The sequence below is a fragment of the Alligator sinensis genome, unplaced genomic scaffold (genome assembly GCF_000455745.1).
Source record: "Alligator sinensis unplaced genomic scaffold, ASM45574v1 scaffold337_1, whole genome shotgun sequence".
Taxonomy (NCBI): domain Eukaryota; kingdom Metazoa; phylum Chordata; order Crocodylia; family Alligatoridae; genus Alligator; species Alligator sinensis.
In genome coordinates, this window is record NW_005841927.1 from 275,574 (window position 1) to 289,866 (window position 14,293).

The 14,293-nt window shown below is 48.2% G+C and overlaps 1 protein-coding gene across 1 annotated transcript in view; it reads left to right on the plus strand.

Moving 5' to 3' along the window:
• Positions 1-11,903: 11,903 nt before the first annotated feature.
• The window catches only part of WASF2 (WAS protein family member 2), a 16,831-nt gene continuing 14,441 nt past the window's right edge, over positions 11,904-14,293 (plus strand). The window contains 2 exon segments of the mRNA XM_025198614.1: positions 11,904-12,006; positions 12,256-12,409. Coding sequence (XP_025054399.1) covers positions 12,280-12,409 — 130 coding nt within the window. The 5' untranslated portion in view covers positions 11,904-12,006; positions 12,256-12,279.

Consider the following 14,293-nt stretch of genomic DNA (forward strand, 5'->3'; position numbering starts at 1 on the left):
AGGCACTGTTGCCATAAACACAGCTTGTGTAAAACCTTTACCTTCTGTCTGGGACAGCATGAAATAACTGGCCACTTCCTCTGTGGAGGCTAAATTAAAAACCCTGTAATCAGCCTATTTGTACAGAAGAGCAGTTTGGTCTCTTGAGAATTCAACATTATGTCAAGGACATTGCTTCTGGGGTCTGGCTTTACATGAGAGATCTCGGTGAAGCGGCTGTAGGTGATGGAACGTGTGGCAGGTGTTGAACACGCGCCGAAAGATTTGTATTGGGAGCAGCCCTGATAAATCTAGTCTCTGTTCCTCATGAAAATACCAGTTCTAGCAAATCATGGTTTCAAGTCTTTTTTAAAAAAAATAGCTCTGACTCTTTAGGGCTGAAGACCCAGAACTTGGAGTAGAGGAGGGTGCACTTAGCATTGCGTCTTGGCCCATGCAAAACTTGAACAAACAGTTTATCCCAATGCCAACTGGAGAGTCCCCAGCCATTTCCCTTGAGTCCTAATCACTGCTCATCATCACCCGTGCGATCCCCACCCTTCCAGTCCAGAAAAGCCTGATTAAAACAGCTGGCTTTGCCAACATTGTCCAGAGGCCATCGAGCCTGGATTCGCAGAAACCAAGGGAGGCAACGAGTTCCAAAATCACAGTCTGTATTAAGGTTCAACCAGTGGTTAGAATAGGAGACCAGCCCCTGCCTTTGTTTTCATCACCACCACCACAGTAAAACCTTAAATTTGCAAACTCATGGTAAAACCCTTGTGAGGGTGAGGCCCTTGGGTGTGTCAGCTTGCACAGGAGTGATGAACCATCTCTGGGAATTCATCTCCAGTTGGCTGATTTGAGCAAGCAAAGCGTGTTGTGTAGCAGAGGCAAGGCCTCAGTTTAGCAGCATGGTCCTTCAGGATGCGTTCAACCCTCTGGGTCCTTCTCGTCTTTTTTAGCTGCTGACAGTATTGGTTGTTTTCTGGAAACAGTAGAGGACTCTCATCTCTGCTGTCCTGCCTAGCATCTTTGCATTGCCCTTCACAGTAAAACACACCCAGACGGCTAAAGTTGTTTGAGATGGCTGCTGTATTGCTATCTGGTTTCCAAATTCTTTAAGATTTTGGAATATGAGAGTTTCCCTTTAACAGTGCATTAGTCTAAATATATTCCATGCATTTCACTATTAATTTAGCTGTCCCTGCGGGATGGCAGAGGGTATCCGACTTCCCTTGTTCCTCAGTTTGAAGATGCTGTCCTAGTCCAGGCAAGGTTCTTTGGGTAAATGTGATGTCTTTTTATTAGACCAACTAAATAGTTGGAAAAATTGCTCTTTGCAAGCTTTTGGGTACAAGCACCCTACTTAATCCATAAGCTTAAACTGGTAACGATTCCTATAAAGGGTGACTGAGCAAAGCATAACTTGAGCAGATACTGGAAGTGAATGTAATGGGTTGTGAGGACCTGGGAGGTGTTAACACCCAAGCAAGGGAAAAATTGTCTGCCTCAGTGCAAAGAGTTGAGGGTAGGGATATTGAGAATAGAGACCATTTAAACTTGGTCAGTGGGTCATAGTTTCATAGTTGGTAGGGTCGGAAGGGACCTGAGGAGATCATCTAGTCTGACCCCCTGCCGTGGCAGGAAAGAGCACTGGGGTCAAACGACCCTGGCCAGATGTTCGTCCAGCCTCCTTTTAAAGACCCCCAGGGTAGGAGCCAGCACCACTGCTTTTGGAAGTTGGTTCCAGGTCCTAGCCGCCCTGACAGTGAAACAGTGCCTCCTGATGTCTAGCCTGAAACTACCCTCCGCTAGCTTGTGTCCGTTGTTCCTGGTAACTCCCGGGATTGCTCGGGGGAACAGGGGCTCTCCCAGTGCCTGCTGGTCCCCCTTGACTCGTTTGTAGGCTGCCACTAGATCCCCCTCAGTCTTCTCTTGTGGAGGCTGAACAGGTTCAGGTCCCGTCGCCTCTCCTCGTAGGGCCTGCCCTGCTGCCCCCTGACCATGCGGGTGGCCTCCTTTGGACCCTCTCCATGCTGTCCACATCCCTCCTGAAGTGCGGTGCCCAGAACTGGACACAGTACTCCAGCTGTGGCCTGACCAGTGCCGCATAGAGGGGGAGGATCACCTCCTTGGACCTGCTCGAGATGCATCTGTGGATGCACGACAAGGTGCGGTTGGCCTCCCTGACCGCGTCCCCACACTGTCGGCCCATGTTCATTGTGGCATCGATGATGACTCCAAGATCCTTTTCGGTCTCGACACTGGCGAGAAGGGAGTTCCCCAGCCTGCAGGTGTGCCGCTGGGTCTCCCTCCCCAGGTGCAGCACCTTGCACTTGTCAGTGTTGAACCCCATCCTGTTCTCATCCGCCCACCCCTGTAACCTGTCTAGATGCGCTTGCAGCCTGTTCCTTCCTACTAGCGTACCCACATCCCCCCACATCTTAGTGTCATCTGTGAACTTGAACAGGGTGCTTTCACTGATGATGTTGAATAGTGCGGGCCTGAGGACCGAGCCCTGGGGAATCCCACTGCCCACATCCCTCCAGGTCGAATAAGACCCGTCCACTACCACCCTCTGGGTGCGGCCCTCCAGCCAGTTAGTGACCCATCTGACCGTGTAGGCATCAACACCACTGTCTCCTAGTTTCTTACTGAGAATGGGGTGAGAGACCGTGTCGAAGGCCCTCCTGAAGTCCAGAAAGACTATATCCACTGCTACCCCTGCATCCAAGGGCTTGGTGACCTGGTCATAGAAGGCCACCAGGTTGGTCTGACAAGACCTGCCCCTAATGAACCCATGCTGGTTGCCCCTGAGCATCACCTCCCCTGTCGGCCCTTCCTGGACATGCGCCAGGATAATTCATTCAAAAAGCTTCCCCAGGACCGAGGTAAGACTCACGGGTCTATAGTTCCCTGGGTCCTCCTTCCTCCCTTTTTTGAAGATGGGGACCATGCTGGTATGTAGTCTAACCTACTCCTCCCAACCGGGGAAAGCTTTTAATGTCGGGAATCTCCCAAAAGAAGTCATTGCCCCATTATTTGCTGCCTTGCTAAATTCCAGGCTTTCCAAGAGGACGGCAGCTCCTCTCGTCCTCTCCTTCCACAGCTCTCGGGTGTTGTTAGCTTGGAGAGAGACAAGATAGGACTACGCATGGTAGTAGAGCTAAGCAGGTGTCTGAAAGTCTGGGTCCCTTTTGCAGAAGAGCAAATGCTGAGTTTGTAATGGCTCCTATCATTGGTCTCTCTCACCTGACATCTTTGCGCTTTCTTCGGCTTTTAGTCTTGCAATCTAATAAATGTCTTGTGTATTAATTTTTTTCTTAATTGCAATAAACCTGCATCCTCTTTGAACATTACCTAGATGTTCTTCACAAACTGTTTCAACTTGATTGAACCTCCAAAACTGTTGATGATGAGAATCCCAACAGATATAAATAACACTTAAGAAAAAGACATCAGCTCCCTCATTTTGCAATGTCAAAGTTTAACTTAAAATATTAACACTGCAAAGATTAATTTAAGATATTAAAACTGTTCAGGCAAGAATACATGTACATATTGTAATTACTTCCTTTTCTTACAATTAAAGTAATTGGATTATATTTAATGAGCTATTTACATTTAATAATTAAGAAAAGACTTATCTTTCCAGTATTCCCCAAGTGCAGCAGAAGGGTGGGGGCACTCATTGCTGTGATATAATTATCTAGGCGTGAGTGGAAAATGAAAGAGCAGTTGAGCTGTATGGTTTCAAATGAGAAATCAGAGGGGTTTTTGTGGGGAAGTGTGTCTCAAAATCTGTCTCGGCTTCAAGAGTAAGTTATTTTTATATTTTTTTAGAAAGCCTGTTCTTCTCAGTGTCCTGTTCTATCCTGAATCCATGCCAGAGCGATGGGAGAGTGGCACTTCAGAAAAGCACAGTGAATGTTTCATTACAGATAAACGGGAGCCCCTTTTCCTGTTGGAGAGGGGGCATGAGAGAGGAGGAAAACATGCTATCCTCATTAGCGCCGATTCAGCTCGGGAATGAGCTCTTTAGTGGCGCATGCCTTAGCGGACGTGCACCATTTGCAGATCTTTGCCTGTGCTTCTGCGCAGGCATTTGTGCAAGAGTGTCATGGAGCTGGGGTATTGATACTTGTGAAATAGAAATAAAGTTAATCAAGTAGCTAATTGAAAATGTGTTGCCTAGAAAATGAATAATTGAAGTGAACCGAGTGCTGGTAGAAAGTGCTAGTATAGAGCCCTGGAGACTGAGGTCTCCTGTGTTACCCAGAGCTGTGGTGCTGCAGGTGTAGCAACAGAGTGAACTTCAGCCCTGACCAGCTCTTGGGCTGAGAGCAATCATCTTCTTGGCCCATTCAGTCCCTGGTCTGTCTCCTGAGGTTTGTCACAGAAGCCAAATGTGGCGCTAGTCGCTCTCCTGAGGACAGATCTACTAGGAATGCATCGAGACTAAATCATTTAATATATGTCCTTGAACACCCATCAGATGCAAATAATATTAAGTTCAGATCTGGGCAAAATGTGACTCAAACCTGCAAGATCCTCGAGCCTCCTGCCGGTCCTTGTTCAGTCTTTTCCCCCACATAATTGTAATATCTGAGGTGGTACTTCTCCTTTTGGTTGAAACGGTCTAAATGTACCTGCAGTATCTGGACCTAGCAATTCTGTTTTGTGGTGTCACTAGTAACCTTGTTCCCTTTGCAAAACTGGGGAGAGACTTAAAAACTCCTTTGCTGGTTTCCCCTGGACAACAGCAAAGAGCTTTTGTTGCTCAATAGCCAAATCTCCCTCTCCTGGTCTAGTGTGCCAGGGACCTTGAAACCTTCCTCCTTTGAGTTCCTGCAAGAATTAAAAACCACTTTCATCGCTGGCTCGCTCTCCTGAAAAATCAAACATTTGTGACAGCTGTTCTTAATTGTGCCTAACTGGCTTTCTCTGGTCACTCCCCTTTAGAAATTCATTTAACCGCATCAGTTCTGTCTGTTGTTATTTCAAGGGCCAGAGTCACCAAGTGACTTTTTTTTCAAACTTATTTTCTAACAAAATGAATGAAAAATAGGATTCTGGTCTCACAAGTGCCCGGGTGGAAATGCCATCTCTCTCTGTGTAGAGCTGACCCAGCTCCGGGGGAATAAGCTGCCTTCTAGTCTGGCTCGCTCAACATCAGCAGAGCTGATAAGTAAAAAGCCAAATTCTCGGTCACAACTGGGCGATCCCCTTGAAGGCAATAAGTGCTGAGGATGCATAAGCCAGAAAAAAACCTAGCTTGGCTTTCAGATTCCTTTTATGGGTTTGCGGAGCTGGCAGTTTCAAAAGGGAGGGCTAAAAATCCAAGATGTCACTTTGGAAACAGAGCAAACCGGATTTGGGAGACAGTCAATCCAGGGCCCCTGATGGAGTTGCTTGTCTGCTGCACCTGGATTTGAGCTCGCAGTAAGCCTCTGCGCCTGTTCTTACACCCCCCCCCTCTCAGCCAGCCTCTCTCCAGCACTGCCTTCATCCCTTTTCTGAATTTCCTGAACCGGTGATGGAGGTGCCCCCCACCCCCCGTGTAACCGTGTTTGTACATCTTCAGGGCAGTTATCTGATTGGGGCAGACCTTGGATCTTGCTCCAGGGAAGCTTTTGTGTGGTGGCAGGTGAGTGGAAGGACTGGACCGACCTTTCGGTGCCTAATGAGCTGTGAGCACTGGTGGGGGATGCTTTCCCCTGCACAGGGGACTTGCCCACACAAACCCCCCAAGGCCGGTGGACCTCTGTGAAAGGAAGCAGCCCCGCAGCTGCCCTTCACCGCTGACTCTTGCTCAGCTGCTGGCAGGCTCGGCCGCTAATGACAGATGAGCCCGTGACGTGGTTTTGGGAATGAGTACTTGTTACAGCTGGCGGAACGGAATAGTTTGTGGCATCACATGGCAGTTTGCTCTATAATTTCACTCCCTATTGCTCAGATGCAGTACTGATTGCTAGGTCTCTCCTCTCTTCGCATGTAACAACAGCATTGCTGATTGCTTCATCCTACTCCTCTAGCCACATTGTGCGCTTGGATCCAGCCCTGAGCGCTCGGCACAGTCTTCTGCTGAATTTTGCGGGTTCTCCCCCCTCCCCTCCTCCCTCCAGTCTTCCTGTGCGTGTGGCTGCTGCTGGTTTTTTTTGCTAGCCTTTGGGGGTTACATAAAAGCCTGTCTCTCTCTGGCCATTACAGCTAGATGGGGGAGCAGTGACTGCTGAGAGAAGCTTGAAATTTAAAGCAGTGTTGTGATAGGCATTAGAAAGAACAGTCAGCCTGTGCTGGCAGGCCACTGAGCAAGGCTCGTTTCATACTGATGGGAATTTCAGATCTGATTATCTCCTTCCTCCCTCATTCCCAAACCTGCTGGTGTGTCTAATCCACCAGTGGGTACTCCCAAAGGCAACTCTCCGAGGAGCTTAGCTGAAGGCCACTTCCTCTTTAATGGGCTTTTTTTTTTTTATGTGTGCATGTCCAAGAAGAGGGTTTGTCACCACCCTGCTGCAGAGACTTTAATTAGATAATTAGGGGAGGGCTAGCAGTGACCCCGACGCACTGAAAATGCAGATTCCTCAAAAAGTGCAGGGTCCACCCCAGGTGCTTTGTGCTCCAGCAGGCATCGTGGCAGACGAGATTACGGCTGGTGCTCAGATTTCCGTGCGGATGGTCCCTCATTGAAGAGAGGTCACTTCTCACACTAACTGACTGTGGGGAATTAGATTGGTAACTCCCATTAATGCTATGCTAGTCGCTCGGTGACAAAACAGCTCCCCAAATGTTCCAGGCAACACGGCAAAGTGGATTTGTGCAGTAATTTTTGCGCGCGCGGCTTGTACGTGACTTGCTTTTAGCCCTTCTCCCTCCTCTGCACCATGGTGATGACCACAGCATCCGAGCTCTCCGCTGCCAAGCGGTGGTATTTTTCCATACCCCAGCTGCGTGGTAGATGGATTCGGTCTGGCTTGTTTCACCGACTTCCTTTTGTTGACACAATTCCCGGAGGAAAGGTGATGGTTAACCTGGCGGGTCACTGCAGTGCATCTTAACATTTTCTAATCAAATCATCTCCCTTATTGCTCTCAACAGTTGTTGGTTCTCAAGATTTCACTGTCCCAGCTCTATTTTTAATGGCCACAAATGGGGGTGTAGCTTTACCCCAAGGGCTTGTAGAGAGGCAGCATCCATAAACCAGCCCTGTTTGAATTCAAGCCACAGTGCTGCAGTTCCTGTGAAATCCTCTGTAGCAGAGCCCTGTCTACAGAATTTGTGAGTACCAGTCAGCAAGTACACACGGACCAGAAATCTTGGTAGGAAGATGCTCTTCCTCATTTAAGCATGCTTTATAGGCAGCGTGGTGGAATAGGAGTTGCATTTCTCCCTCGGCCGCTTTAACTAGCTAATGACAGGAAATGATCTGTTTGGGTTTTTTTTGAAACACAGCTGAAGTCAGCCCAGAATTAAAGAGCCAAAAGAATTCAAGGAGAAGACTTGGTTGCTAAGAAGGGGAAGTTGCAGATTGGCAGGGTACGGTGAAGAAGAGGGCCACCCACCTCTCCAGCTACGGAGAAAAGCAAGGGGGATAAGGCGGGAGTGAGCAAGGAAGGGAATTACTGTGAGGGCCAGCTCGTAGTGAGCTTTGAAAATGAAATGATGGGGCTGGGTGGGAGACCGGTAGGGATCCATGGGTGGTAAATGAGTTTCCCAGAGCAGAGCTGTCTGCTGCTCCGCTCTGCAAATTTTTAGGAAGAGCAGTGGGTAGTGCAGTCAAGCAAAAATGGCCCCGAGCAAAGCAGGAGAGAGACAAAGCTCACAGCTCCGGTGCAGTTCAGCCTCTAGTCTCCCTGCTTTTTGTGGTCGTTCAGAAAAAGCCTCGTCTCTGGGTTTAACCCAGTCGTGTGCCCTCTTGTGGGGCCTGAAAAAATACCGTTTTCCATTATCAAGTGGGTGGCGATTTCACCACGTGAAAGGATCTTAGTCACCGATTGCTTAAAACAAATTTTAAAAAGTAATTTTTTAGCATTGCTTCTGTTGCAGTTTTGAAGATGGCCTTCCAAATGTAAACTGAGGCAGTGTTTCCTGTGGATTTGGGCAGACAAGCATCAGGGCCCCCATTTAAAACCAAACCAGCAGCAGTCCAGTACTCCAGATAGATTGCCCATTTAATATCGCTGCTCGAAGAAGTGACGAGCAGCATCTGGGACGCTGGGATTGTTCCTAGATGTGGTTGGTGCTGTGTCTTTGTACTCTTTCCAATATCCTGTAGCCGTCTCTGGCTCCAAAGCATGTTGTGTCCCTGGAGATGATGCCTCATTACTTTAGGTATCCCACCACGACTCATATCACAACCGGGCGGGTGCGGGTGCTTTAGATCCATAAAACATTCTCGTTGTGGGTTTTTGCAGTACAGCACACACCTGAAAACCGTGGCATTTAAACAGAACCAACACTAAGATGCTTAAAAACAAAAGCACACCCTGCTTTTCAGCAGCGCTCTGGCATCTCAACCTTGTTTAATTGGTTTGACTCAAAATATCTAAATCCATACATAATACACGGGCTGAAACATTTACTTGACACCTGCTAATGCCTGACAACTAATCCTACTAGCCAGGGTTGGAAATAGCTGCGCTGTCATGCTCCTGCAATTTAAAGGGAAAAAAGCAGTTCTTTGTGTCCTGAATGCATTGGTAGCATCTTGCTAATCAGTGTTCTCTCCTAATGACTTTTTAAAAAATAAAACGTAATAGTAGGTTCCCACTCTTATTTGAACTTTCCTTTCCTGGTTACGCCCCGCTGTCTCTTTTGTTAAACATCATGTTGTATTTATCCTTGCCGTGTCTGCAGCGTATTCTTTCTTTCTTACTCCACCCTCTAATATTGTCCTTTCTTTACGTGTAGTTTCTACCTTCTCCTCTTATCCTTCCAACTTCCCTAGAATCCCTCTCTCCATATACACCCATCTTCCCTTTTTTCCAGTCAAATTTATCAATCTCTTCCTCCTACCTACTTGCACATCAGGCTTGAAAATTGTATAAAATGGGTTATGCATTTACATTTTCACAGACCTGCCTTTTGCTTATGGGCTTCTGCTCCAGCCAGGAGAGCACGCACACAGCCTCTCTCTGCCCGAAGAAGGGTGCCTGTTTCCAAAAGCTTGCAAAGAACAATTTTTTTTCCAACTCTTTAGGCAGATGTGGTATCTTTTATTAGAGCAGCTAAAGAGCCTTGTCTGCCTATGTCCATAGACCAACACGGCTACCACCAACACCCCGATAAGATGGGTTTAGCCTTTGGTTATTACATATTACTCAGAGACTGATATGGCAGATAAGGGGGTTCCCAGTGTCCCGGGCAGTATCTGGGGGAGGAGGGAAGAGCCACCTCTTCCCAGGGCTGGTGGGGAAGTGGGAGGGAGCAACCGCTACAACAGCTCCAGGGTCCCGGTTTCCATTCCAGTCGGTCTGATGTCTGATAATGCTGAAGCCCCTGGTGTTTTGATCCTGTTGAAAGAGAAAACTTTAATTTTTTTTACAACCTCCCTTCCTGCAACTGCAGGGGACATTTGTGCAGCCCTGCAATCCTTTCTATGCCCATCCTCCTTTCCCCACCCCCCTCCCATTTTTCTTCTCCTTTTGAGTGCTCTACCACCCACTTCTGCAGTTCTGCTATTTGTTCCCCGTTTTCTCCCCCCGCCAAGTTTTTTTTCCCCAACAGCAGCAGAATGAAGTTGATCTCATTCTTGTCAGCTTCGGTGCTGGCTCCGGGACTCAGGATGGCAGCAATGGAAGCTGACAAGCCTGCTGCAGCCTGGGGAAAGCGAGCGGCATTAGGGGCTCCAGGGCTGCCTATTAACTGAAGCACTCTTTTTAATTTTTTTTTTTGCCTTCCAAGGCAACAATAGAAAGGCTGTCTTCACAATCACAGGGGCTAAAAACCGAATTTTGCAGCCTGCGTAGTGGGCGTATGGAGCGCTCTGCCCCCTGCCTTCTCATTTGGGTCGGGTCTTGTGCAGCGGGGTTGGCAGGTGCACCTCTGTAGTGTGGACAGTGCTGCACCAGGGTAAAAAATGGGTCTAGCCGGTGCTGGGTACTTCGGTTTCTCACCCCTCGGTGCAGATTAGGCCTTGCCAACGCGTGGTGTACTCAAGGTAGCAGCTCCTAATAGATCACTGTTGGTCCCCTGCTCTCGTCTCTCGTGACATGTGCTCTTGGATTAGCAGCATGGTAATCCCTTATCCTGACCGGGCCATTGACGGGCGTGGTTGCCACCATCTCTCTCTCTCTTCTCTCTCTCTCTTTTTTTATTCTGTCTTTTCTTTGGTTTCTTTCTCTGCACTTTTCCTGTTCATTCATTCTCCGGCTGTCTCATTTCTGATGGCTGCTCCACGCATCAGAAGGTCTCATACCGTTGTAGGTGGGTGGGATGTCCAGAGATAGCTCTTTGAGGTCAGGGCGCACATGCTCTCATGCTTGAATTTTAAATAAAATACAGGGGATTCAGAATGAGCAATGCAAGTCCTTCTGTAGTTTACTTGGTACTTAAATATTGCAGCAGGTGTGGGCAACTTTAGCAGCACCCAGGCACAGCAATTGCCAGTGGCAAGACCTCAGACCTCTTACTAAAACCTCTTGCTTTTCTTGGGTTAGAGTTGGATGGTCCTTATCGCCTCTTGGTGAAGTTTTCGGGGTCTCGGCATTTTCCGTTACACCGGGACAAGTAAACCAAATGACCTGCCCACCGCAGAGTTCAGCGGTGCTGTTAGATGGCAAACTGCACGGGTCCGTACCAGAGGTTTCTGCGTACCTGGCGCATCTGCAGGGCTCTGGATCTCGAACTCCTCTGCCTTAACGCATTAAATTTAGAAATTCAGAATCTGGCTTGTGAGGTAATTAGCAAGAGATAATACCCACTCCTTCCTCTTAACACCCTGATAGAAAAGCATCCAGGAAGGACTCCTGGACCTCAGAGATAAGCTGCCAGCTGCCACAGAGACTATCAAAGGGTGGCTCAAAGTCAAGAGCAAACAGCTGATGGTTTTTTTTTTTTATGGTTCTTGGTTTGTTGCTGTGGGTGACAGGAAGCCATGTTCCCCAAGCTGTTAGCTTCCTGTTTTATTTTTACACCCAATGTGAGCAGATCAGCATACCCAGTACAAAGGGAGTAGCCTGCATCTGTAAGGCTCTTCCTCCTCTGACCTGAAAAAGAGATTTTTTTTTTTTTGTCTGAAATGCATTGAGAACTTGGGAGTACGTTTGCTTTTGCTTGGTTTGAAGATGCTTGGAGATATAGCTAAATACTCATCAGAGCCCCATTTCCTCGGGAGTGAAGTTTCATTCTCTCTTTTGGGAATGGGGTTGATGTGAGAGAGGCCAGTTACCTCCACGACTGACTGTGCTTGCTGGAAATCTTGCTGTTAGGAAGCACTGGGAGGGAACAGGCAGGCGCAGAAAACCACTTTCTGCAGTGCAACTCTCCTAAGTCCTTGCGGTCCATAAATTGTCAAACGCACTGGAAGTCGGGGTTGGAAGCGCCGTGTGTCTGCTGCAAGAAATCAAGGTTCATATTCCCCTTCCCTCCCCGCCCCCAGAGTTGGGCTCCAGCCCCGAGTCCTTACAAGGCTACCAGTTAGGATCAGCTATTGAAACACTAAAACAATGGTTCAGTATAAACCTAGGCCCCAAAGGGAGTTTCCAAGGGAAGAGGGGCACAGCCTACAGGATAAAGAACAGTCACCAGAAAGTTTCCTGGTCAGCTGCAAGCATTTCCTGTTGTCTCGGGAGAGCCCTCACTGCCTGCGCTGCCCTTGAGGAAGGAGGGCCTGGATACGACCATGGGCTTGGTGTGTAATATGTGCTTAAGGTCTGCCAGCCCTCTGGGCGAGACAATGGCTGAGTTGCAGCAAAGGTTCTGGCGCTGTCGTCAGACGTTCACCGGCTTTGGTGCAGGAACGAGCCTGTCCGCAGGAAGGGTGCAGCGGCAGTTGTGTAAACAGCTCCTTGCTCAGCAAAGGTGGGTAGTTTTCCACTGCCGCCCGCACACCTGAGCCAGCAGGTCTCGGCGGCTCCCCTGCAAGCCGCAGAACAGCGGGATCTTTCTTTTCGAAGAACCCGTTTTATAAGAGCAGGGAGGGGAAAAGCAGGCTTATAAATAAAGCCATTTCAGAGCAGGAAAAGCGAGTGCCATGTGCCTGGTGTGCCTGGAATTTGCAGTTGAGTAATCCTTTCCTGTTTCTTTTTTGGGTTGTTTTTCATCTTTCAGAGCACTGCCTGAAGCGGGTCCACCATGCCGTTAGTAACGAGGAACATCGAGCCAAGGCACCTGTGCCGTCAGACGTTGCCTAGCGTTAGAAGCGAGCTGGAATGCATGACCAACATCACCCTGGCAAATGTCATCCGACAGCTGGGCAGCCTGAGTGAGTACCATGGCGAGCCTGTGCCTTGCCCTCAGGAGCTGTTAGCGCTCTTTATTTAGCTCCCTCCCTCCTCTTGCGTTCCTGCTTCTCCCCCAACTGCCCTCCCTGGGTAATGCTAAAATCTTCTCCCAAAGAAATCAGCCGCTTGTTTCTTCTCCTTCTCCCACCACTTCCCCACCCAAGAGAGGACGGGAGGGGAGGAGATTCAGGGACTGCAGCAGAATTGCAGATGGAAGGATGGAGCGCCATTCAGGCTTGTGAAATGGGAGGCTCTCCGAGCAGCCAGTATCTTGCATCGGAGAATGTGCCTGTAATTGTACGCACTGTTAAATGTAGCTAGACTGTGTTAAATCTACAGTGTGGCAGTAGCCTCTTATTTTTAATGAAAGGTAATCAAAACACATAGGCAGAATTCAGCCTGTCTGCCTGCAGTACGTTTATTGCCTCACAAGCCCCAAAGTCGCCACTTCAAACTAAGAATTGCCTCCGGGGCATTGGAGTTTGCAGGCTACACGGACGAACGACAACACAAATCATAACCACGGCTGGTTTGGCTCTCCAGCGAGCTGACCGATAGCCTTACAATGGGCAGAGTGAAAACGCGGGCCTAAGCTTTATAATAAAAATAAATGGTAAGAGCCATTGTGTCTGCAGTTGGCCTTGCAGTGTGTCTGCTACTAAAAATGTCTACATAGTCACAGACACGATCAGTCTGTTTCCACCCCTCATCGTTCACTTGTTCGATCCAACACCGGGGAAGGTCCTGTAGTTATTAGGGTTCTCTGAAAAAACACCCTGTGAGTGTGTGACATGAGGGATCAGGCAGTAAATCTGTGCAAATCTCAAATGCAGAGTGACAGAGCTAATCCAGGTCCAAGAGGCATGCGGCGGGTAAGTGTGACAAGCACCGGGGAGATCCCTGAGGTTTAGACCTTCTTCGTGCATCTCAGCTATTCAAAGCATCTCTCTGCGAGTCTCATCAGAGACAGCAAAGTGCTGGAAGCCAAATTGCAGCCTGGTTCCTTTATCAGGAGGGTACCGAGGGAGTCTTGCTCTGGGGGTTGGAGAGTGGAAGCTGCTGGACCAATTGCAGATACAACAAGGAGAGTGCTGTAGGGGAAACGCAGAGAGAGCACACAGAGGTAGCAGTACTTGGGTGTATCACTGAATTTGAGGGGAACAAAGAAGGAGGAACTAGCATCTCCTAAGCCTTACTCTAGGGCTTAAGACAATACTTTTAAATAAGATATTTGGTCTGATCGCTGTGGGTTGTTTGTACCCAAGTGATTGTCTTCTAGTTGTCAGCATACTGCTTCCTCATGCCTTGCATACCCGAGTAATCAAGGGTGGGTTCAGGAAGTGACAACAGACCTGTCATATAATCAGCTGTGCCTATCACCCCACTAACTTGTTTATAAAGACACACACGCAAAACCTGTACAGTATTCATAATGCAGTAACTTCGTTACTATCACAGCCATTGCACGCGTCATCTTCGTATTTTTGTCAGGTTCATGATGTAGAAGCAAGAAATAGAGAAGACCTATGAAATCAGTCTGTCTTCCTGCCAGTACACTATAAAGATCATTTCAGAAGTTATATTTTTTGCAGTAAAAGCGACTGAGCAGCTAACACAATGAAAGCTGGCCCGTCCCCCCGCCCAAAAGTGCATGAAATATGAAAGTGTGTACTGGATCTTTCTTATATGATATCCCTATATGGATGCAGTTTTGCAAATATAGGAATAAACATACCCCCAAACACGCAGACCAGCGCATGTGGTACCACATACTATGTTTTGAGTGTCATTTTCACCATTGTAAAACTAATATTTAGGTTTTTTCCAACATCTGCAGCCTTTCCCTTGTGAAATTTAAATAGGCA